At 35.2% G+C, this 23,331-nt stretch overlaps 1 protein-coding gene across 1 annotated transcript in view; it reads left to right on the forward strand.

The window, feature by feature from the left end:
- Positions 1 to 14,361: 14,361 nt before the first annotated feature.
- The window catches only part of LOC138711956 (fatty acid synthase-like), a 101,224-nt gene continuing 92,254 nt past the window's right edge, over positions 14,362 to 23,331 (forward strand). The window contains exons 1-2 of the mRNA XM_069843268.1: positions 14,362 to 14,606; positions 16,267 to 16,450. Coding sequence (XP_069699369.1) covers positions 14,553 to 14,606; positions 16,267 to 16,450 — 238 coding nt within the window. The 5' untranslated portion in view covers positions 14,362 to 14,552. The remainder of the gene's footprint in view (positions 14,607 to 16,266; positions 16,451 to 23,331) is intronic.

Genomic DNA, 23,331 nt, shown 5'->3' on the forward strand with positions numbered 1-23,331 from the left:
AGATATGTGGGGCTGTTCAACGTCACTTTATAATGCATACCGTATGTAAAGCCTGTAATGACATCTGGATGTGAGGTTGTGCTTCTTGGAAGGATATTAATAAGAGAGATTGTTCATTGTCAGGCAGTAAGACTGATTACTAGTGGATTAAAATCAGTTCCCGTAAATGCTATGAGAATTCTGCTAAGAAAGAAAGCAATTGAAATAGATGTTCTAAAAACTGTAGGATTGTCTGGTGATAAAAAAGTCGACACAGCTTTACTGTGCTGCATGACTTTATGTAGGGTGCGATCACACAAGGGGAATACCAGGAGAACAAGACGAATAAAATAAAATAAGAACAAGAAGGATGTAAGGAGAACAAGAGGGAGACAAGACGAAAAGGTAGAATACACAAAATGGGGAAAGACAAGGATAACAAGGGGATACAAAGAGAATAAGGGAAATACAAGACGAAAAAGGGAATACAAAGAGAACAAAGTTAAGACATGAAGAAAAGGGGGAATACAAAAAATGGGGGAAGAAAGGATAACAAGGGGATGCAAAGAGAACAAGGGAAATACAAGAAGAAAAAGGAAATACAAGGAGAACAAGCGGAAGACATAAAAGGGGGAATATAAAAATGGGGGAAGACATGAACAAAGGGCAGACAAGAAGATAAAGGGGAAGACAAGAATAAGGGTGATAAGAGAACAAGAGAAATCAAGACGAAAAAAGGGAATACAAGGAGAACAAGGAGAGACAAGAAGAAAAGAAAAATCAGAATACAAAAATGGAGAAAGACAAGGGTAAGAAAAGGAATTCAAAGAGAACAAGGGAAATACAAGAAGAAAAAAGAATATAAAAAGAACAAAGGGGAGAAATGAAGAAAAGTAAGAAAACAAGGAGAACAAGGAGAATATGCATACAAGAAGAAAAAGGGAATACAAGGAGAACAAGGGATAGACATGAAGGAAAGGGGGACAAGGAGAACATGGGAATACAAGGGGAACAAGGAGAATACAAGGATAATAAGGGGAAGACAAGGAGAACAAGGGGTAGACATGGAGGGAAGTGGGGACAAGGAGAACAAGGGAATACAAGAAGAATAATGGGAAGACAAGGAGAACAAGGGGGAGACATGGAGGAAAGTGGGGGACAAGGAGAACAAGGGAATACAAGAAGAATAAGGGGAAGACAAGGAGAACAAGGGGGAGACATGGAGGAAAGTGGGGACATGAAGAACAAGGGAATACAAGAAGAATAAGGGGAACACAAGGAGAACAAGGGGGAGACATGGAGGAAAGGGGGACATGAAGAACAAGGGGGAGACATGGAGGAAAGGGGGACAAGGAGAACAAGGGAATACAAGGGGAATAGAAGAAGAATAAGGGGAAGACAAAGAGAACAAGGGGGAGACAGAGGAAAGGGGGACAAGGAGAACAAGGGAATAAAAGGGGAATAGAAGAAGAATAAGGGGAAGACGAAGAGAACAAGGGTGAGACATGGAGGGGGGGACAAGGAGAACAAGGGAATACAAGGGGAATAGAAGAAGAATAAGGGGAACACAAAGGGAACAAGGGGGAGACATGGAGGAAAGGGGGACAAGGAGAACAAGGGAATACAAGGGGAATAGAAGAAGAATAAGGGGAACACAAAGGGAACAAGGGGGAGACATGGAGGAAAGGGGGACAAGGAGAACAAGGGAATACAAGGGGAATAGAAGAAGAATAGGGGGAACACAAAGGGAACAAGGGGGAGACATGGAGGAAAGGGGGACAAGGAGAACAAGGGAATACAAGGGGAATAGAAGAAGAATAAGGGGAACACAAAGGGAACACGGGGGAGACATGGAGGAAAGGGGGACAAAGAGAACAAGGGAATACAAAAGAATAAGGGGAAGACAAGGAGAACAAGGGAATACAAGGGGAATGCAAAAGAATAAGGGTAAGACAAGGAGAACAAGGGGTAGACAAGGAGGGAAGGGGAACAAGGAGAACAAGGGAATACAAAGGAAATACAAAAGAATAAGGGGAAGACATGGAGAACAAGGATGAGACAAGGAGGAAAGGGGGACAAGGGGAACAAGGGAATACAAGAAAAAGGAATACAAGGAGAACAAGAAGGAGAATACAAGAAGAAGATTAAGAAGGGAATACAAAAAGAACAAGGGGACAAGGAGAACAAGAGAATACAAGAAGAAGAAGGGAATACAAGGAGAACAAGGAGACAAGGAGAATACAAGAAGAAGGGAATACAAGGAGACAAGGAGAATACAAGAAGAAGAAGGGAATACAAGGAGAACAAGGAGACAAGGAGAATACAAGAAGAAGAGGGGAATACAAGGAGAACAAGGGGACAAGGAGAATACAAGAAGAAGAAGGGAATACAAGGAGAACAAGGGGACAAGGAGAATACAAGAAGAAGAAGGGAATACAAGGAGAACAAGGAGACAAGGAGAATACAAGAAGAAGAAGGGAATACAAGGAGACAAGGAGAATACAAGAAGAAGAAGGGAATACAAGGAGAACAAGGAGACAAGGAGAATACAAGAAGAAGAAGGGAATACAATGAGAACAAGGAGACAAGGAGAATACAAGAAGAAGAAGGGAATACAAGGAGAACAAGGAGACAAGGAGAATACAAGAAGAAGAAGGGAATACAAGGAGAACAAGGAGACAAGGAGACAAGGAGAATACAAGAAGAAGAAGGGAATACAAGGAGAACAAGGAGACAAGGAGAATACAAGAAGAAGAAGAAGGGAATACAAGGAGAACAAGGAGACAAGGAGAATACAAGAAGAAGGGAATACAAGGAGACAAGGAGAATACAAGAAGAAGAAGGGAATACAAGGAGAACAAGGAGACAAGGAGAATACAAGAAGAAGAAGGGATTACAAGGAGAACAAGGGGAGACATGAAGGAAAGGGGAGAGAAGGAGAACAATGGCAATACAAGGAGAACGAGGAGAATACAAGAAGAACAAGGGTAAGACAAGGAGAACAAGAGGGAAAAAAAAGGGAATACAACAGGGAGACATGATGAAAAGGGAAGTATTCCCCTCCCTACCATAAATGGAATGTAGAAAATTTTCAGTTTATGGCGCTATTTTATCAATATCTTTTAACAAATAATTATAAGTTTTTTCCCCTGGTTCAGGTTCTGTCTGATATGTACATCTAATATCAGGCTGTACATCTCACTTGACGATATGTGTCAGAGGAAGAACAATTTGTATGCATCTGAAGTCTGACTAGTGTAATATGTAGCTAGTCGGCGATGTATGTAATGGAGGGGGAAAGAAACTGGCCACCATACCCCATTATCTCCTGGCCTAGTTGCCTCATAAGTGGTGCTTTCCGGTATCACTAGTGCGGTTCAGAACTGTCTTCAGACAGTTGACTAAACAACAACAATTATAATTTTGATCTTACAGTTTCTTTGTAGATGAGGTAATTTTTCTTTTTAGCAAAAGAATGAAATTTAAAATGTTTTAATAGCAAGCATTAAAGAATTGATTTTAAGGGAGGACTTTAGAGAAAATGAAATTTTATACATTTTTCGAGATTCAGTTTTCATTTTTGGCAAACGTACATTATCTTAACAACCTAATAGAGATATCAGAATTTGGCTTACATCCTACACTTATTTTTTAAATATTTTTAAAGGGGACAGATTTTTAAAATTCTCATACAAATTTCATTCAATCAGTGTGGATATAGGACCACTGCTATGTTAGGAATAGAACTCTGCTTTAATTTTCTTTGTAACAATCTAAGATGACAGAGAAAAAAAAATAATTTGTAAAATAACCGCTGCATGTTTTAAAAATTATTTTATTTATATATTTTCTAGAAGTTGGAGATTCAGAAAATAATTCCTGCATAAAATTGTTAAGTGTGGTATAGTGAATATACAGAAAAAATTCCAGATTCTTAGCTACAAAATTATAGAGGCCTTAGTGATTTGGATGAAGAGAAATACACAAAATATTATATTGGAGAAAAATGACTTTAAAGTTGACACTTCAAGAGCACGGAACTTTACAAAACTTTAATTATTACATTGTTAGAAGAGTTTCCAGTCATCTTATGCACTTGAAACTTTGTAAACGTGTAGAGTATATTTTCTTTATAGGCCCCACTTAAATAACAATTTAATTATACTAACCGACACGAGATGGAGAGATAAGCATGGTGCCATTCTAAAATACTGACGAAGAGTGTTATCATGTGAATCCGCTACAGAGCATGGACTTCGCACCAATAAGAGTCAGCCCATCCTTTCTTCGGAGCACAGTACACAGCCCTGCAACATAAATAACAATCGAAGTCCAGATTCGCTCCTTTATTGTTTTATTAGACGTTCATAAATGGCAGAAATTGTGTGTGTCAGTACTCTAAAATGTATATTATGAATCTGACTCATTTTCTTCGAAAGTTTAGAAATGGTACTTACATCTTTATTTACTTGAAGTCTTCAATTGTAAGTAGTCCACATCTTTATGATATGAATTAGGTACAATTAATTTCATTTTTTAAATTTTTAAAGATAATGACGACACCAATGTAACATAATTGTATCAGGAATGGTGAAAAATAACGTATAAGTGGGCTTATAGGTATTAAAGTGTTTGTTGGTTTGTAATATGCAAGGGCTGTGGTCATTAAGGCTAAAGGGACTTATCCCAGAGGTGTTTATAAAGAAAATTTTATTACCGCACAAATCAGCACCGAAATTACCAGTGTGACATTGATTATTATTATTATTGTTATTATTTTAAATATTAAATGAAATATCAGAATCGGGAAATAATATTAATGGGAATAATTCTAGATTTCAACTGCTCATAACTGTTATTTAAAGACTGGTGATTCCGATTCAGTACTTCACTAGCTTTTTAAGCTCTCTATATACATAGAGCATAATATTTAACCATGCCAATAAATATCAAGAAGACAGCCCACAGGAGGATAACGCCACAGCACCAAAGAATAATTATTCTAAGATACTTATGGCTCTGAAAGGTTAATTTTTTACATTACTTCTATACAGTTCTGCTGTAATTGTTTATATTAATTTATTTGTACTTTGTAATTATTTCAAGTAGGCCTACTGTAACTTAGTAAGTTAGAAATTACTAATCTTACTTATATATAGAACTTACTAATCTTTTTCATATTATGGAGAATATATCAGACCAAAAATTGTAAAGTTTACTCATTTTATGTGTCAATCTTTTTCCATATTTGAATGTTTAAAAATAAGTATTTATCTTAAGATAAAAAAATTAGTAAGTTTTCTTATTGGTTCATTACTAACATGCAGTAAAACTTTTGTGTAGATCAAACAAAATTTATGGACACTTCACCATTTTTTTACTGAAAATTGGCGTGAGTCATCTGCAAAAAATACCAGTACCAGTAGTTGATGTAAAAAATATTGTTGGTTCCTTGAAATTCCCATTGTGTTACGCTTCCTGGACCAGTTCCTAAGACATAATAATAATAATAATAATAATAATAATAATAATAAGTTTAATAATATATTTCACTTTAGCTGTTGGAGTTAAGGCCATACGGCCTTTCCTGCCATTCAGCCAGCAAAATGTATACATAAGCACATACGAATAAAGTTAACAAGATACGAAAATTGAGGCCTTGAAGTAACAAAGGTGCTAAGTGCCAAAAATAATTCTGAGTTATTTGAGAACAGTGATGTTACATACCAGTACCATGTGAAGTATTGTCCAGCTTCATGTAGGCGTACTGAACTGCTTAGATCCCTTAAAGGTCTCTTGTATCATGTCAGCAGATGTCCTGCAATAACAAAGCTACAAATTCATAAATATGTCCATAGTATAATCAGAAACTAGATTAAGACTTAGAAATAAGATTGACGAAGCCATGATTTGTAAAGATCTTTATGGTGAATAAATTACTACTACTACTACTACTACTACTACTACTACTTGACACTTCCCCAGTTGGTATGCAGGTTTAACCTGAAATGATACATAGCACATGTCATCCTCCTTCCGTCTTACTTTCAAGTTCTGAGTCTTTATGATTGTGTGATGTTCGTTGGTTGAATATTCACCTAACTCCATTCCTTTAAATTTTATGAAGACTAATAGAAGTTTTAATCCAGACATTTAGCATACCTCTGATTGAGGTTGTGCCTGATATGTGCATCTGCTATCAGACAGTACATCTCACTTGACAATATGTGTCAGAGGAAGAACAATTGTTTGTATGCATCTGAAGTCTGATTAGTAAAATATGTTTCTAGTCAGTGATGTGACACCCTATCCCTGGCGTAGTTGCCTTATTGGTGTCACTTGAGATTCAAACCTGTCGTGTATTTGTTCCACACTAACATTACTCTCAGACACAATTTTCTGGAACTGATTAATAAACTGATCCGCGGACACTTCGTCAGCACTCCGTTGTTCACCGGCCACGTCTAGTTTTCAGATTCCATGTCTCTCTTTGAATCTACTAAGCCACCCAAAGAAAAATCCACACTCACCTTGCAGTTTCATTTTCTGGTGCAGTTCCTTGACTTTTTCTTGTAGCATCGGCCCAGAAATGCATATTTCCTCAGATCTTTTAATTGCGAACCATTCATATAGAACACGATCAAATTCTTCGCAGTGGATGTAATTTTCCGATTTTCCGCAACTTTCGTAGATTCAGTGTTACTTATGAATCACTCAAGTTGACTGCCTTGTTTCTTTATTGTATTCGTCCATTAATTTGCATCTTGTAGCCCCGACACCCCGCTTCTTTGTTCATAATGTGCTACACGTCGGATCATCATCTGGGCTTACAGGTCCATCACCCCGCCATGATGTTCAAATCTCGACGCGATGTTCCGAGATGGCGCGTGTCTCGTGCGGAGCGAGATGTGGCGTGAGAACGCGATAGATGGATGAGTCTACAGTTGCATGGCTGGTGTGGTGGGGGTAGAGGGGAAGGATAGAATACGTGTTTTGAAATTTACCCTGGATCTACTAATCCTCTGTATATTTTTTCGAGTAATTCAAGTTCAAGCTTTTGCTTCAGTGTGAGGACGTTCCTCTTACGTTTAGCGGTGGTAGCCATGAATCACACGAATGAAACTTTTACGCGCTATAGGAACAGAGAATTTCACACTTTCATATTTAGACTCATCCAACATCCCCTCGAAACGGGCGAGTTCAAGTGGTAAATTTAGACATCGTCTTTGTGTGATCTGTGTCTCTGTGTTCGTTGCTCTGTGCATTGTTTGTAAGACCCAAGATAACGTCTTTGGCAACTTACCTGAGCTACTCCCAGGAACATAACGGCGTTTTGTATGTTTTCAGGCGTAAACAATTTAAAGAGTAAACACAATATACAGCATGTGCGAACCACGAAAAACACTCATATCTTCGTCCGATTCTTCCCTTTCGCATGAATGACTTTTTCTGCCTTAGCCAAAAGTGCCGTTGTTTTGGTATTGCCGGATACGAGGGATTTTATTGTATTCAATGATTTCATGTTACATCCTTTTTCCGGGGAGGTCTTCAATTAAGTAGTGATTTACGAAAGTAAACCAATCAATTTTTCAACGACCAGCTGCCACTGACACTGCATTAAAAATTATGTCGACCCTTTCTAAGGCCATGACAATATCCTGAACTGTGGAAAGAGAAGAGTTATTGTTTCTTACCGGCCATGAATAGTTTTTTATGAGAGCCGAGAAATTATGCTGAATAGTGGTAACTAGCGTTTGATTATGGACTTTTTTTAGCCGACATGTCCCTATCTCCAAAATGTTGGTTGTCTGCAATTTTGACATGGTGCAAAAAAGATTTAAAAAAAAAAGCACTAGCCTACATTAATCGCCTTGAATTTCTTACTTTCAAGGGCGGTTTTTTGGGGGGAGAGGAAGTGGACGCCAGGTCTAAATGTAGCATTACAATTTTGCTCTGAACCAATTGAAGTAATCTATCAGGCGTTTACGACAAAATTTCGTACTGTCATATATTTGGGTTTCTCCCGGATATATAATATTTTCATACAGCCTACCTAAAGCAATATTTTCATGTGTAAAATTCGAGAGTGTACGCCTCTGATTGAGGCCAGATAAGGCGTGGCCGCCAGGTGACGTCATGGTTGCTATGGTTACCATTGAAGGTCACTAGACGAAAAGCATGGGGAACATAGTTGTCAGTTACAGGGGCTGTGCATTCGTGAAGTTGCTTCCCACGGTATTTATTATAATAATGGCCTCGTCATCAGTTTGAATGTGGTGAAGAGATAAGATTGTATTAAATCTGTCGTGTTTTTGTACAGTGAAGATGGATATTCCTGGTTTGGGTTCTAGTGAAACAAATAGTGCAGATACGTATAGTTTCTAGTTTGCTGCAGATTCTCATTTCAAGAAGAAGGTGTGTGGCAGTCGTGAATTTCAATATCTGAACAACTTGCACCAAAATTATCGTTGCTGCGGAAGGATAGAGGTACTGAAATAGATCATATCACTGTTCGTGGTATAATAATCATAAATGGTTTTGTGGAAACACTGGGAAGGGGAAATTATTTTGCTGGCCATGTAATGTCACTGCCAACTAATAGGCTACTGTAAGTTTAAGGATCTGAAGACTTAAAAAAACTTATTTAGATTTAATTTAAAATCTCATCTGTCGTTTGAAGTAAATGCTCAGCATCTGTGACATACTTAACGAGCACAATAAATCCCCTTCGGAGAATGAAGATTGATATGAGAGCTTAGGGTTACACGTGAACGAATTCCTTATGCAGTGGCAGAGTTCCACTAATTTGTTGTCAGTGTTTCAAATGGCAGTGTTATCTTCAACCCATGGTCTAGATGTAACATAGCTGCGTCGTAAACGAGAGGCTGTGAGTTCAAGACTCCGCTCTGTTTTTTTTTTTGTGAGGGGGGGGGGTTGATTTGTTTTTAGACAAAATGTTATGAATTATTTGATAATTGTTCAAAATAGCTACACCAAAGAAGAAAATTGCTTCACTGCATTCTGACACATATTATATACCGGTAGGCTATCATGTGTTGATAATAAAATATAGCTATAGGCCTTCATCTCATAGACGCCAATGAAGAAAAAGAAAATTGTGCGTTCTTTAGTGTAGGCCTGGCTTTCCTGGAAAAACACCAATAATTTATAATACATTGCTCTCTTAAATTGACTGAGCATATTGGGATTTAAATTAATTGCTTTCCCAAAAAGCTATTAAATGTTTCATATACAATTTTTATCTCGAAGAGGAACAAAAGCGAGCAAAATTGTATTAAAATTTTTAGTTTTAAATCTTAAAAAAATAAAAAAATAAAAAAAATACTGTCTTAATGACAGATTTTATCTCGTGTGAACCAAGCACTGTCCGAAGAACTTTGATAAATACACGCTACAGGAGATTGGTAATTTTTTTTTTTTTTTGTGTTTAAGACTACATTGTGCATTATACAATATCGAGTTGGAAAATTGAACATGTGTTAAAAATAGTGTAGCCATGTTACTAACATGCGCTTGAACTCTGATTTTGTAGTTGTATAGTATCATACCTACAATATTAATCATGAGCCTCCCTTGCTTACTTCAAACTTGGCTTAATGTATTATTAATAAATGTATTATGTAATTAGCAATTATATATTTACATAAATACTGGTATGTAGATAATATATTTTAAGCCTACTCACGTCTAAGTAACACGATCCAAATTTCATAATCTATCAGTATTATTTAATAAAATCTTATACCAGCATTAATTATTCTCCATTCACAATTTATTTGTAGTTAAAAACAAGGTAGACTTACCAGTACACAAACTGTAACCATAAAAAATAATAATACGTACTTCACTTTTAATTCCCAAAAATTGAACTCCATTCAAATGTTGCGGGATATAAAAACATAATACGAAGTACCGCATCTCATCTATGAGAATAGATGGTAACCATGGCCACCTCTGAATGACCTATGCAACAATGTTTTGACGTGGTCCAGACCCTTTGATACAAATGTCCTCGAAAATGATTATTTTCCGTTTTTTAATTTTTCCTTAGTTTTCCTTCTCTGCCTTGTGTTTTGTACTCTGTTTAATTTTTCCGCTTCTTTCCCTTTGAATGTCCAATTTTAACCAAGTAATTAGTATTAATGATTAAATTAGTGTGAACACCATTTTATTGCAAGCCATTGGTTCAGAGAAGCCGGGGCATGCGTAGGTTCGGCAACGCTGAGTGATGGCGGGGGTTTCTAAAGTGATATTGATGTAATTGTGCTTGCTCATTGCTTTCGTTGTACTTAACGTGTATTTTTTTTTAATATTACTTTATGCACAAAGGTAAGATCAAGATTCAGAGTAGTGATGTAAATTATTACGGATTCGAAAATAGTGTTTTATTGCAATCAATTAGCTATACTTCAGAATACGGCGTAAGTATGCTACTTACATACAAAGACTGCCATTTAAAATGATTACAAAAAAAACATGTTTTTTATTGATATTACAAAGGTAAATAAATAAATAAAGATATTCCTTGCACCGAAAATAATAAAATCAATAATGCAATAAAGACGTAAGTTCCTACGCTGTATTCTTAGATTCCTTTAAAACAAATTCAACCTATCATGAGTATAACACCAGAACATCCCAAAACATACATCTGAATTACCACAGGCTTACCAGAAGTCTTAACAGCATATCACATAGAGGCAGCAATTTATATAATAAACTTCCACAGAAAATCAAAGAACTTAACATAAGAAAATTAAAAAAAGAGGTAAAGAACATTTTATTAACACATATGCCATTTTGCACAAATGAATATCTAAATTTAAAATTTTAGTATTTAACGTTTCTTGATACTGCCCTTGACCATTTATGTTTCAGGTAACTCAGAGATGAAGAAAAGACAGGGAAAAGCAAAAAGAGAAGATACTAGATAGAACAGTGGAGACTGAAGATCAAGCTTGTCATATATATATCTTTTTTTTTTCTTTTTTTTTTTTTGCATGTCACGTAATATTAAACTGTTAAATTTATTTAGAATTAAGTCTATTTTTTTTATTATATTGTATGTTATGTCATTTTTCTTGTGTACTGACGACGCCATGAATGCTTGTAATTCTATTCAGCTAATAAAGATCTAATCTAATCTAATCTAATCTTAAGTTCCAATCAATTAACAAATTTGTGGCTAGGAAATAATGTTTCGCAACTTTATGGTGTTTCACCAGTAACGTGAAAGGTCTAGGATACATTTTAATATTATCTTATGTGATTATGTATCGTGCTTTTCTATAAATATTTCAGATGCCCAAGAAGCCAGTTTTAGTTTAAGACTGCCCAGTCACCATAACAATACTGTTATCCGAAATTATTTGTTATAAACTTTTTTAAAATATATTTTTAAATAAATATAATTACGTACAGAAAACAAACCAAGAATGTAAATTATGCAAACAAATAAAATTGTAAACATAGGAAACTATTGACATGTTATAATAAAATATGAAGATGTAAATACAGTTAGTCCAAGTACCTACAAAGATCTATGAAAAAAAATGAAGAAACGTACCTTGAAGATAATACGTAACAAAACACACCATTATCTATTAAGTATGTTTCAATTAGCGTAAACTCAGTGAACTTTAAATCCTGTAAATACGAAGTGAAAATAAATATGTTTATAGCTAATTTATTACAAAAGAAATAATAAGTTGACACCTGTGGAGTAACGGTTAGCGCGTCTGGCCGCAAAATCGGGTGGCCCGGGTTCGATTCCTGGTTGTGGAAAGTTACATCTTTCCTGAAGTACTCGTCCAGCTTATAAAAAGCAGTAATTTTTTTTTTCTAGGTAGTATTTTAGTGAAGTTCGAAAGAAAAATTTTGATTTCTGGTCGCAAATGCTGGCTGGAAAGGCTCAAAGAGACGTTCCCATCTTTCATTATTTAAAATTTCGTGGAAATGGTATTATACTATATCTTGATATTTTGACTTGATTAATCTTTTAACTGTTGAAAATGATAAAGTTGACGTGGGGGTTTTGTAAGATTTTACTTCCCTTCTTAGCTTCATTACCAGATAATCCCACTGAAAAACTATTCCTTTGATAAGCTTTATCAGATGGTGTGTAAATTTTCAACAGTCAGCTATTTTTTTTTTGGTTTTAGGTAACAGAGTGGTTGTTATAGCAGTAATAGCTGCTTTACAATCACTGAATGTAACAGGTTGTTGAAAATAAGAGATCCAGTACAATTGATTTTTAAGTGTCAAGTAGATGCCTTCATGTTCTCCATCAAAATTGGTAGCTCCATAATCTAAGGAGAAAGCGAGAAAAGTGGACATGTAGCACTAGCACCTACTCCATTTTGGTTGGACAGTAGGCTACAGATCCATCAGTGAAGATATGACGCTCTTCTTTATTAGGAAATGTACTAACTTATAAATAGTTCCCATTGTTAACAATTTTAGGACATCTGTTGGAGTGTCACTTTTGTTGGTTATTATTATTATTATTATTATTATTATTATTATTATTATTAGAGCCCCTATTATTATTATTATTATTATTAGTAGTAGTAGTAGTAGTAGTAGTAGTAGTAGTAGTGGTAGTAGTAGTTATATGAAATAGATTTTCTTTACTTGTTGGGAGATTTGCAGTGGTGATATTGACAATAGTCCACACCTGTGGAGTAATGGTCAGCGTGTCTGGCCTCGAAACCAGGTGGCCCAGGTTCGATTCCCGGTCGGGGCAAGTTACCTGGTTGAGGGGTTTTCTCTCAACCCAATACGAGCAAATGCTGGGTAACTTTCGGTGCTGGACCCCGGACTCATTTCACCGACATTATCACCTTCATTTCATTCAGACGCTAAATAACCTAGATGTTGATACAGCGTCGTAAAATAACCCAATAAAATAAAATAAAAATATTGACAATATTAAAACCAAGCTCTAGCAGTTCCACTGGGTTAACATATGAGATAATCAACTTTTTTAAGTATTCGCACGGTACATTAGGAAATTATTGTAAAGAGATAGTACACTTTCAGTGCGAACATGAGTGAGATTGGGGTAGGGGGAGAGAGAGAGAGAGGGAGGGAGGGAGGGGGCAGAGAGAGAGGTGGCAATGTTGTGTTTCATTGGCTGTTACAGAAACCAATTCTCATCTGAATAGGCCTGTAGACATAATTTCCTGCCCATTCACTTTCATATCATTTTGTTACGAGTAATATATAATTTATTAATGATCTGTTAACCTCTGATTGACGTTCTGGGTGATATGTCCATCTATTGTTATGCAGTACATTTCATTTGACGATATGTGTCAGAGGAATAATAAATGTTTGTATACATCTGAAGTCTGATTAGTGTAATACATTTACAGATCATTTACAGAACCTTGATATTCCTTAGATCCAACATAGATTTTTATCAGATTAGATCAGATATACATTCCTTCAACACTAGAAATGAAGATAAATTAGATTACATAAGGTGCAGATTGAGCATGAGCTCAAATACTTGCTTTTTTTAATGGCATAAATATATTTAATAAGCTACCATTGGAGGCGAGAAAGTTACCAATAAATAGGTTTAAGTCCTGCATACATAGATGGTTCCTGAACCAACCTTTCTATTCAGTAAATGAATTCATGGAGTGTGATGTAAATATTGTATTTTAGAAATGTACCGGTAACCCTTTCTTTATATTTTAATTTGCCTCTTTGTATTTTAATTATACCTTTTGTCCCTATATAAATGTTTTAACTTACAGCATACTCTGTTTATCTCTTAGTGTTTTTTTTTTGTTTATCTCTCAGTGTTTGTTTTGTTTATCTCTCAATGTTCGTTTATTTCCTTATAATTATTTGTTTACTTGTCTATATTTATTTGTACTAAGTTTGTTTGTGAGTGTGTATACTATCGAACCTGACGATGTCATATCCAGGCCTTGTACACTGGTTTCTGACAAATAAGTATTATTATTATTATTATTAATATATAGCTAGTCAGCGATGTACCTATGCAGTAGAGGGTGAAAGGAACTGGCCACCCTGCCCCATTATCTCCTGGCTTAGTTGCCTCATAAGTGGTGCCATTTTTGTGTCATTTACGAGGCTCAAACCTGTCTTCGGACAGTTGATTAAACAAGAGCAGTGATTTAATATCATTTAGAAGTCGTATAAGTGTTAGTGATCCCATTTACAGCATATTAACTTGACAAATGCGTACGAATAGACGTTACACCTTGTCGTCAGGCGTGGTAATAGTCTCACACTTAATTATACATTCACCTGAGCATTGTTCGAGCTCACTTCATGCAGTATGCATGGGGACCTTAGCCCAGATAACTATATTATAAGTCATTATAACTATATTATAAGTTATAATTATAAGTCATTATAATATGACAGTGGTGATCGTATGTTGAGCATATACGTTGAGAAAAAAACGCTTCTTGGATTTAGTTCTGATAGTGAAGGAGTGAAGAGGAGTGGAACTCATAAAATCTTTTCAGACTTATCTGCAATTTTTGCCAAGCGACTTCAACCATAAGTTAATGAGATTATTTCTAGCACTGCCACACGTTCAGAAGTCAAGGTCTTCATCAGAGGTTAAATCTTGTTGTCTAAAACTTAACATAAATCATTAATCACCCTAGAGAATTGCAAAGAGTGTTCATTTTCTTATTCAAATTTGCATCCTGTTCGTACAATTTAGATCTCTAGAAACTCAGATGATGAGATATAGTATTTCTTTCATAGTTCCAGGGCTTTTTCTGAATAACCTACTAGACGGATTTTCTTTATATTTTTAGTACCATGTTGTTGGAATCTCCGTTCATATATATAAAAATTAATTTTAAGTAAAAATTAAATATGTTTTTCATTTACTGTTTGTTTTTTATACATGCTTTAACATCTGTGGTCATATCACGTGTGTAGGATCTTTGGGTATATCAGTATGCCGTTTATACTATTGCCGTGCGATATAGATAGCTTGTATTCATGCAACTGACTTTATATTTTCATTAACGTTTGTGATATTTATGAAAGAGGCGGTGATGAATTGTGGTATGTAAATTTTCAGTCTGGCATATGACTTTGCGACTAAGGGAAACCATGAGAAACCCTAGTCAAATTGGCCAGCCACAGGGTTTGATCCTGAGACCTCCCTAATATGAGTCTCATACATTACCATTTGAGCCATCTCACTCATATCTTTACAGTCTGACAATATACATAGTAGCACCTATTAATTGAGTAAAATAAAAATATGTACTGCATATAATTATACAGAGCGCCCACATTGAAGTTCTGTGATCATAATCGGGTGTAGTGTTGCTGTCGGTAGCCATATGTAACAAGAAAATGATGACACCAGAAATAGGAACCCAGTTTTGTAGAGCATATCAGTTCTTACTGAGCAACGAGACAAGCCAGACATGAGTGACCGCACACCTTGTAAAAGTAACGAAGTGAAGTAGTGTATGTATGTATGTATGTATGTATTTTATTTCGTCCTAATGATCATACAGGATGATGTTGGACACGTCAAATTAATACTAAAAACAGTTCTAAAACTAATACACATTTACAAGATAATGCTAATATATAGTAAAGGGAAAGGAAATTGAAGTGAAGGAATGATTAAAACCGATCTTGAAAATCCAAGGGAAAGCATCATTATAATTAATAAGAAGATAGAAGAACTACAAAAGGAAAACAAGATGTTGAAGTGAAAGGTCTAGAAGAAGAATAATTTAGTATTTTTTGGAATTGAAGAGCAAGAAAAAAAAAAAACAATCTTGGGAAAAATATAAAGTGTTATTGAATGTGTGTTGGGAGTGGATTTTTTTTTATTTTAGTAGGTTATTTTACGACGCTTTATCAACATTTTAGGTTATTTAGCTTCTGAATGATATGAAGGTGATAATGCTGGTGCAATGAGTCCGGGGTCCAGCACCGAAAGTTACCCAGCATTTGCTCGTATTGGGTTGAGGGAAAACCCCGGAAAAAACCTCAACCAGGTAACTTGCCCCGACCGGGAATCGAACCCGGGCCACCGCCAGACGCGCTGACCGTTACTCCACAGTGTGGACTTGGGAGTGGATGGGATTAGACATTGGTAATGGGCAATTAAAAGAAGCCTATAGGGTGAGACGTGGGATAATTTCGAGGCATGCCGTAAAATGGAACGGAAGAGAAAGTGAATTCTCCTGTATAATTGTACTTATAAAAACATCGAATTACAAAAGTAGTGCTTGTTTGCAGTGCAACAAGATGCCAGAACCCTTGAGCTCATCAATGGATTCGTCAGACGCACTTTCTGGTGACGAGGTCGTGATCTCCGGGATGTCCGGATGTTTCCCAGAGTCCAGGAACATGTACGACTTCCAGGAGAACTTGTTCCAGAAGGTGGATATGGTGACAGATGACGATCGACGCTGGATAATGGGTAAGAACGCATATAAATTAAGATTTCATTTATTTGCAGTGGTTTTGATATTTGCTGCCAGGTTTCTTTTCCAGATCAGTTTATTTAATACTCTAAGAGTCAAACCGAACCACTTTCCCCCCATTACTATATATACTCGTGGATTATGCTGATTTTGTAGTTTGAAAGTTGAATTTTCTTTTGCCAACTTCGTTTCGACTTTCGGTACTGAGAAATACTACATCTGGTAGTGATTTTCTAACTTATGTTTGCAGCAGTGACAGCAGTTGTCGGTAGTGCAAATTCTGAAAATTCAAATTGTTCCAGATTTCTGAACTGGAAGCTAGTGAAATTTGAACATACTAATAATAATTAATTAATATCAATATTAACAGAGAAGGTTTGGAATTGAATGGGTTACATCAGCTGCTTGTCTATGCGGATGACGTGAATATGCTAGGAGAAAATCCACAAACGATTAGGGAAAACACAGGAATTTTACTGGAAGCAAGTAAAGAGATAGGTTTGGAAGTAAATCCCGAAAAGACAAAGTATATGATTATGTCTCGTGACCAGAATATTGTACGAAATGGAAATATAAGAATTGGAAATTTATCTTTTGAAGAGGTGGAGAAGTTAAAATATCTTGGAGCAATAGTAACAAATATAAATGGCACTCGGGAGGAAATTAAACACAGAACAAATATGGGAAATGCCTGTTATTATTCGGTTGAGAAGCTTTTATCATCCAGTCTGCTGTCAAAAAATATGAAAGTTAGAATTTATAAAACAGTTATATTACCGGTTGTTCTGTATGGTTGTGAAACTTGGACTTTCACTTTGAGAGAGGAACATAGGTTAAGGGTGTTTGGGAATAAGGTGCTTAGGAAAATATTTGGGGCTAAGAGGGATGAAGTTACAGGAGAATGGAGAAAGTTACACAACACAGAACTGCACGTGTTGTATTCTTCACCTGACATAATTAGGAACATTAAATCCAGACGTTTGAGATGGGCAGGGCATGTAGCACGTATGAGCGAATCCAGAAATGCATATAGAGTGTTAGTTGGGAGGCCGAGACGTAGATGGGAAAATAATATTAAAATGGATTTGAGAGAGGTGGGATATGATGATAGAGACTGGATTAATCTTGCTCAGGATAGGGACCAATGGCGGGCTTATGTGAGGGCGGCAATGAACCTCCGGGTTCCCTAAAAGCCAGTAAGTAAGTAAGTATTAATTATTAATACATAATAGTTATTTTATGTGTTGCATTGCGTTGTAGTTACAATTCAAGATTATAGTCAGATAAATATAACATATGTGTGATACATCCACTTGGCATGATCGATAGAAATACCATTTCAAATTTTAATTAAAGTTTTTCGTGTTTAGATTTTTATTATAATAATGTCAAAGAGAGGAAATAGCATGACAGTGACTGCTCCTATAAAGAAAGCATATGTCATTCAGAGTAAGCTATAATGAACTGAAGAAAGAAGATAATGAAGAAGGAATTATCCGCACAGAGACAGCAGTTACAACTAAATAGTAAAATTATTAGGAGTAAGTATTCTTAAGCATACATTTCAAAGTGGCATTCGGTTTTCGAAGTTTGTTCTTAGGTCTCGTGAATCGTAAACTGTTTAGTCAAAGCAATGAATTTCATGTTGTTAGACAAATTACATTTTTAATATTAAATTATATAAATCTAGACCTACTATTTTCCAACATAATGTGCGAGAGGTCCAGGAGGAAAATATAGACCTACTCTTTCACAAATTATTTATTGAAATATTTAGAAAACACCTCTCAACATAAAAAATGAGATGTGGTAGATAAGTAAATAGGCAAGACATAATTATTGTTAATATTGTATTATTATTATTATTATTATTATTATTATTATTATTATTATTATTATTAATACTTACAAATGGCTTTTAAGAAACCCGCAGGTTCATTGCCGCCCTCACATAAGCCCGCCATCGGTCCCTATCCTGAGCAAGATTAATCCAGTCTCTATCATCATATCCCACCTCCCTCAAATACATTTTAATATTATCCTACCATCTATGTCTCGGCCTCTTCAAATGTCTTTTTCCTTCGGGTCTCCCAACTAACACACTATATGCATTTCTTGATTTGCCCATACGTGCTGCATGCCCTGCTAATCTCAAACGTATAATAATAATAATATTAATAATGATAATAATAATAATAATAATAATAATCCACACATGTGAAGTAATGATTAGTGCGTCTGACCGCGAAACCAGTTGGCACTGTTCGAATCCTGGTCAGAGAAAGTTACCTGGTTGAGGTTTTTTCCGGGGTTTTCCCTTAACCCAATATGAGCAAGTGCTGGGTTACTATCGGTCTGTACCCCAGACTCATTTCACCAGCATTATCACCATTTCATTCAGATGCTAAATAACCTGAGACATTGATACAGCATTGTAAAATATCCCACAAAAAATAATACCGTAATAAAATAATAATAATAATAATAATAATAATAATAATAATAATACCGTAATAAAGTAATAATAATAATAATAATAATAGTAATAATAATAATAATAGGATGTAGTAGTGGTAGTGTGTTGGTGGTGGTAATGCTGGGATAGTGGTGGTCACCGGCATTATTACCTTCATTTCATTTAGACGCTAAATAATCTGAGATGTTGATACAGCATCGTAAAATAATCCACAAAAATAATATCATAATAAAATAATAATAATAATAATAATAATAATAATAATAATAATAATAGGATATAGTGGTGCTAGTGTGTTGGTGGTGATAATGCTGAGATAGTGGTGGTGGATTAGTGGTGGTGGTGGTGGTTGTGGTGGTGATGGTGGTGGTGGTGGTGGTGAGGGTGGTGATGGTTGTGGTGGGGATGGTGGTGGTGGTGGTGAGGGTGGTGATGGTAGCATTAGCATTAATAATCATGATGTAAATAAATAAATTAATAATATTAAGAATCAACACCTTAACAAAAATGAATTATCGGTTTTTTTCGCTTAGTAAGAATATTTGCTGAACATAAAACACACAAATATAATGATAAATTACATAATAGCACCTGAAAGATCGACCATTGATCGATCAGTAAAGTGGGGACTGAGGGTATAAAACAAATTTACATTTTTGTATGTTATTTTTTCAAATATTTTAATACTAACTCAAAACCATCCAAATCAAGACGAATGGGAGAACCTCAGGCTCTATAGTTATTCAGCTGTGGTGTCCACGTTGTCAGATTAACTGCCATTGCTTTCTTTCTTTATAATTCACTTCCATAGACAATTCCAATCACGCTGGTGGGGGGGGGGGAGGGCAAAGTCGAGGGGTTAAACATAGATTAATTCATGTATTACTGAGACGTAAATAATTTTTCTGTTCGAATTGTAAATGTGTCCCTTAGATTTATGATATTGTTAGTACATTATTAATTCGTAGAATTCAGTCTGATTATTTAATCCCCTAAATGTATTTTCCAAAGTCGAGACTTAGCTAAACCACTTTCTTGCACCTGAAAAGGATAATTCACTCCATTTCATCAAAATCCTTAACCCCAATTTCAAAATAAAATTTAGAAATATAGAAGAATTGCTCATTTAATAACTTATTGGGTTCAGAAATGCCAATTGGAAAGCAACAGAACAAGACATTGGTGTTCATCCTCTTCTGGCATTATAATTAGCACAGAGTATGTGGTGGGGGAGCGAAGGGTATTGTGAACTGGAAAGGAATGTGTAAGATGATCTCACTGCATCATACTTGTAGCTAACAAGAAAGACAGGCTACAACACAACGTCACATTCTTAGTCGAAACATGGCCAACATTGAACAAGTCTAGGCCTATATACAAGGTGTACCTAAATTGGTGTCAAATATTTCGGGGATGTGTTCCTAACACCAAAACATTACAAAAAGTTCATATGAACATTGGTCTCAAAATAATTTATTTCAGAGTTACAAGACAAAATTTAATGTTACAAAAATTACTCGGAGTGGCTTCCTCCTACTTCGATGTGTCCCCTAAACCTGCGTTACATGCTCTGGCGTGCTCTGTTGAAAATTCCTGGAGTGTTTCGTATTTCGTGAAATCCAGTTTGGATATGCTCTCAGAATATCAACATTAAGTACAGGAGTCGCACAAACCAGGGACTTTAAATGTCCCCAGACGAAGAAATCCATTGAATTCAAATCAGGCGATCGAGCAGGCCATGCAATGAATCACCTTCGACCAATACATCTTTGGGGAAATCGATCATTAAAAAAAACGAACTATCAGACTGAAATGAGCTGGAGCAGCATTGTGTTAAAACACATTCGTTGGATGACATCCAGAAGCACATCTTCAATTAAATGATGTAAATTATTTCGTTCTGTTCACTCACAGAATACATTTTCTTCTGATTTCTTCGCTCTACAAAATACAAACAAACAAAAAACCATCAAACAATCAGCGGTCAATGGAGGGACAAATCCTTTAATAACTCCCTAACGAATGGTTTTCAGACCCATGTTCTTATTAACTTTTTTAATTGTTTTGATGTTAGGAACACGTCCCCGAAATATTTGACACCAATTTAGATACATCCTGTATAAATGCACGTTGAACATGAGTTTAATATAGCAATTCCTTTGTTTTTTTTTTTATTTTTTTTTAACTTTAAATATGTATTTATATTAGGCGATTGTCATCATGGCCATGACTAGACCAATGATAACCATGTGACTCTGATTCGCGCTATAGCCTGTCTTTCTCGTTAACTACGGCCAACTATTAGTGCCAGTCATAACTTTCCGCAATTCATTCATTCATTTATTCACCAAGTGGTTTTTCTGAGTATAGGACGTAGAAATTTGGCATTATTGTTTGAAATCTTTGTATGAAAAGTTTAAAAGTGTGGCTTATATGGTGGGTCATGTTTATGAATACAGTAGGCTTAGGAAAACAATAGAACATCTCTTCATTATTAGCCATGCTTCAGTTGTAATAAAACTTGAAACTGTTTTCAATTTTAACATTTTAAACAACGAGAAGTACTGGATTAGTATATCACGAAGGGAAAGATTTTCTTCGTCAGTTTATAGTCTATTATGCGGGAAATTTACTGAAAGAGGTGAGAGTCATATTGCCTTGTTTAAGCAAGTTTTGAAGTACCGGTAATTTAATATTCCTGTAATTTGTTAGTTCAGTTCCTTATTTTGTTGTGTAAATTATTACTTCATTCATTCATTCATTCGCTCGCTCATTCATCAAGCAGTTTTTTCTGAGTGTAGGATATAGGGATTTGGCATGTATTTGAAATAATTATAGTACATAATTATATTTAAAGTAATGCTTTATATGGTGGGTCATGTTATGGATTTAGTAGGCTAAGGGAAACAGTACATCATTTCCTCATTATAGCCATCCTTCAATTGTTGTAGTAAAAATTAAAAATATGTTCCATTGTTATCATTTTAAAGAACGATACATTATTATACGGTACCACAAAGGAAAAGATTTTCTTGGGTTATTACAACACAAAGAGAAAGAGTGTACCCGTAGCGTGTTATGAAGGAAATTCACAGAGAGGTGAGAGTTAACTATTTATTTATTTAATTAATTATTCTGGTAAGTTAAGGCCATGAAGCCTTCTCTGCCACAATACCAGAAGTACAAATACAAAACACAAATGCAGAGAAAAGGAATAAATTATAAAAGAAGTAAACGTACACATATAAATACAAAAAGATACAGAATACAAGTGATTAAATAACTAAACTTGAAAAGCTAAGTAATTAATTGTTTCTACAGTTTTGAAGAGAAGCTTTTACTTTAAATATCTTAATATTCATTTCGCTGTTTTTATAATAAGTTATGATATACAATTTTATTTACCGTACACTTATGTGTTTATTATTGCAAATTTCAGTGTAATAAACTTATCACTAGATTATAAAATTCATTTGACAAACGTTTTCGCCTCTTTATAAAGTATCAGGTCATAATAAGTTATGTCACAATTTTAAAAACCTTGTTTACGCAATTAAAATATAAATTAAACTATCCAAATTGAAATCAAATTTACATCATTATAAAATAGCCAATAGCTGTTACATGTTCTATTGTTTTATGATTTTATAGTTAAATTAAATAAATTTCTTATAAAATAACTAAGTATGTTATACAATTGATTTTAATTTACATGCTAGTGGTCTTAATTAGCTATTACATGTATCTAGGCCTATACATTTCACATTTATTTGGTTAGGTACATAAGTACAATGGCCGCTTTCAGCTGGGACAGGGCTAACTCAGCTATTAATTTTTTATGAGTGGCAGCAGCTGTGAGGGGTGAACTACCCAATTCCAAAATGTCCAATGTGTTTACAAACAATCATACCTTCTTTCTTTGCTGAGTGAGCAGGAGAAGTGCAGTAAAAAAGCATTTGCTACGAAAAATGGCGACTGCTGTTACAGCAAAGCCAAAGCGCTGTCAGTCAGCAAGGCATTTAATGTTTTTGCAGCCTTAGGCTGTCCTGGCTCAACACAACCAATGTCTTTATAGACTTAGTTAGTGTGTTTTACGAAAATCCGAAAGATTTTGCAACTGGTGTGAGGTTTCGGGACAGCATATTTTCATTATTTTAATGCTTTTTCAAAATATGTGACTGGTTCTCAGTCAATAAATTGGTATTAAATTGTAACAAAACTAACATAATTCAATTTAAATCCTGTGCAAATTCAACCTCGCAAATTTCTAGCGCAATAATTAACAATAGATCCCTATTAGAAATAACAACAACCAAATTTCTTGGCTTAAAAATCGATAATGTGTTAAATTGGAAAAATCATTAAAGAAATTACCCCCAAACTAAATTCAGCTTGTTTTGC

The sequence above is a fragment of the Periplaneta americana genome, chromosome 2 (assembly GCF_040183065.1).
Source record: "Periplaneta americana isolate PAMFEO1 chromosome 2, P.americana_PAMFEO1_priV1, whole genome shotgun sequence".
NCBI classification, from domain to species: domain Eukaryota; kingdom Metazoa; phylum Arthropoda; class Insecta; order Blattodea; family Blattidae; genus Periplaneta; species Periplaneta americana.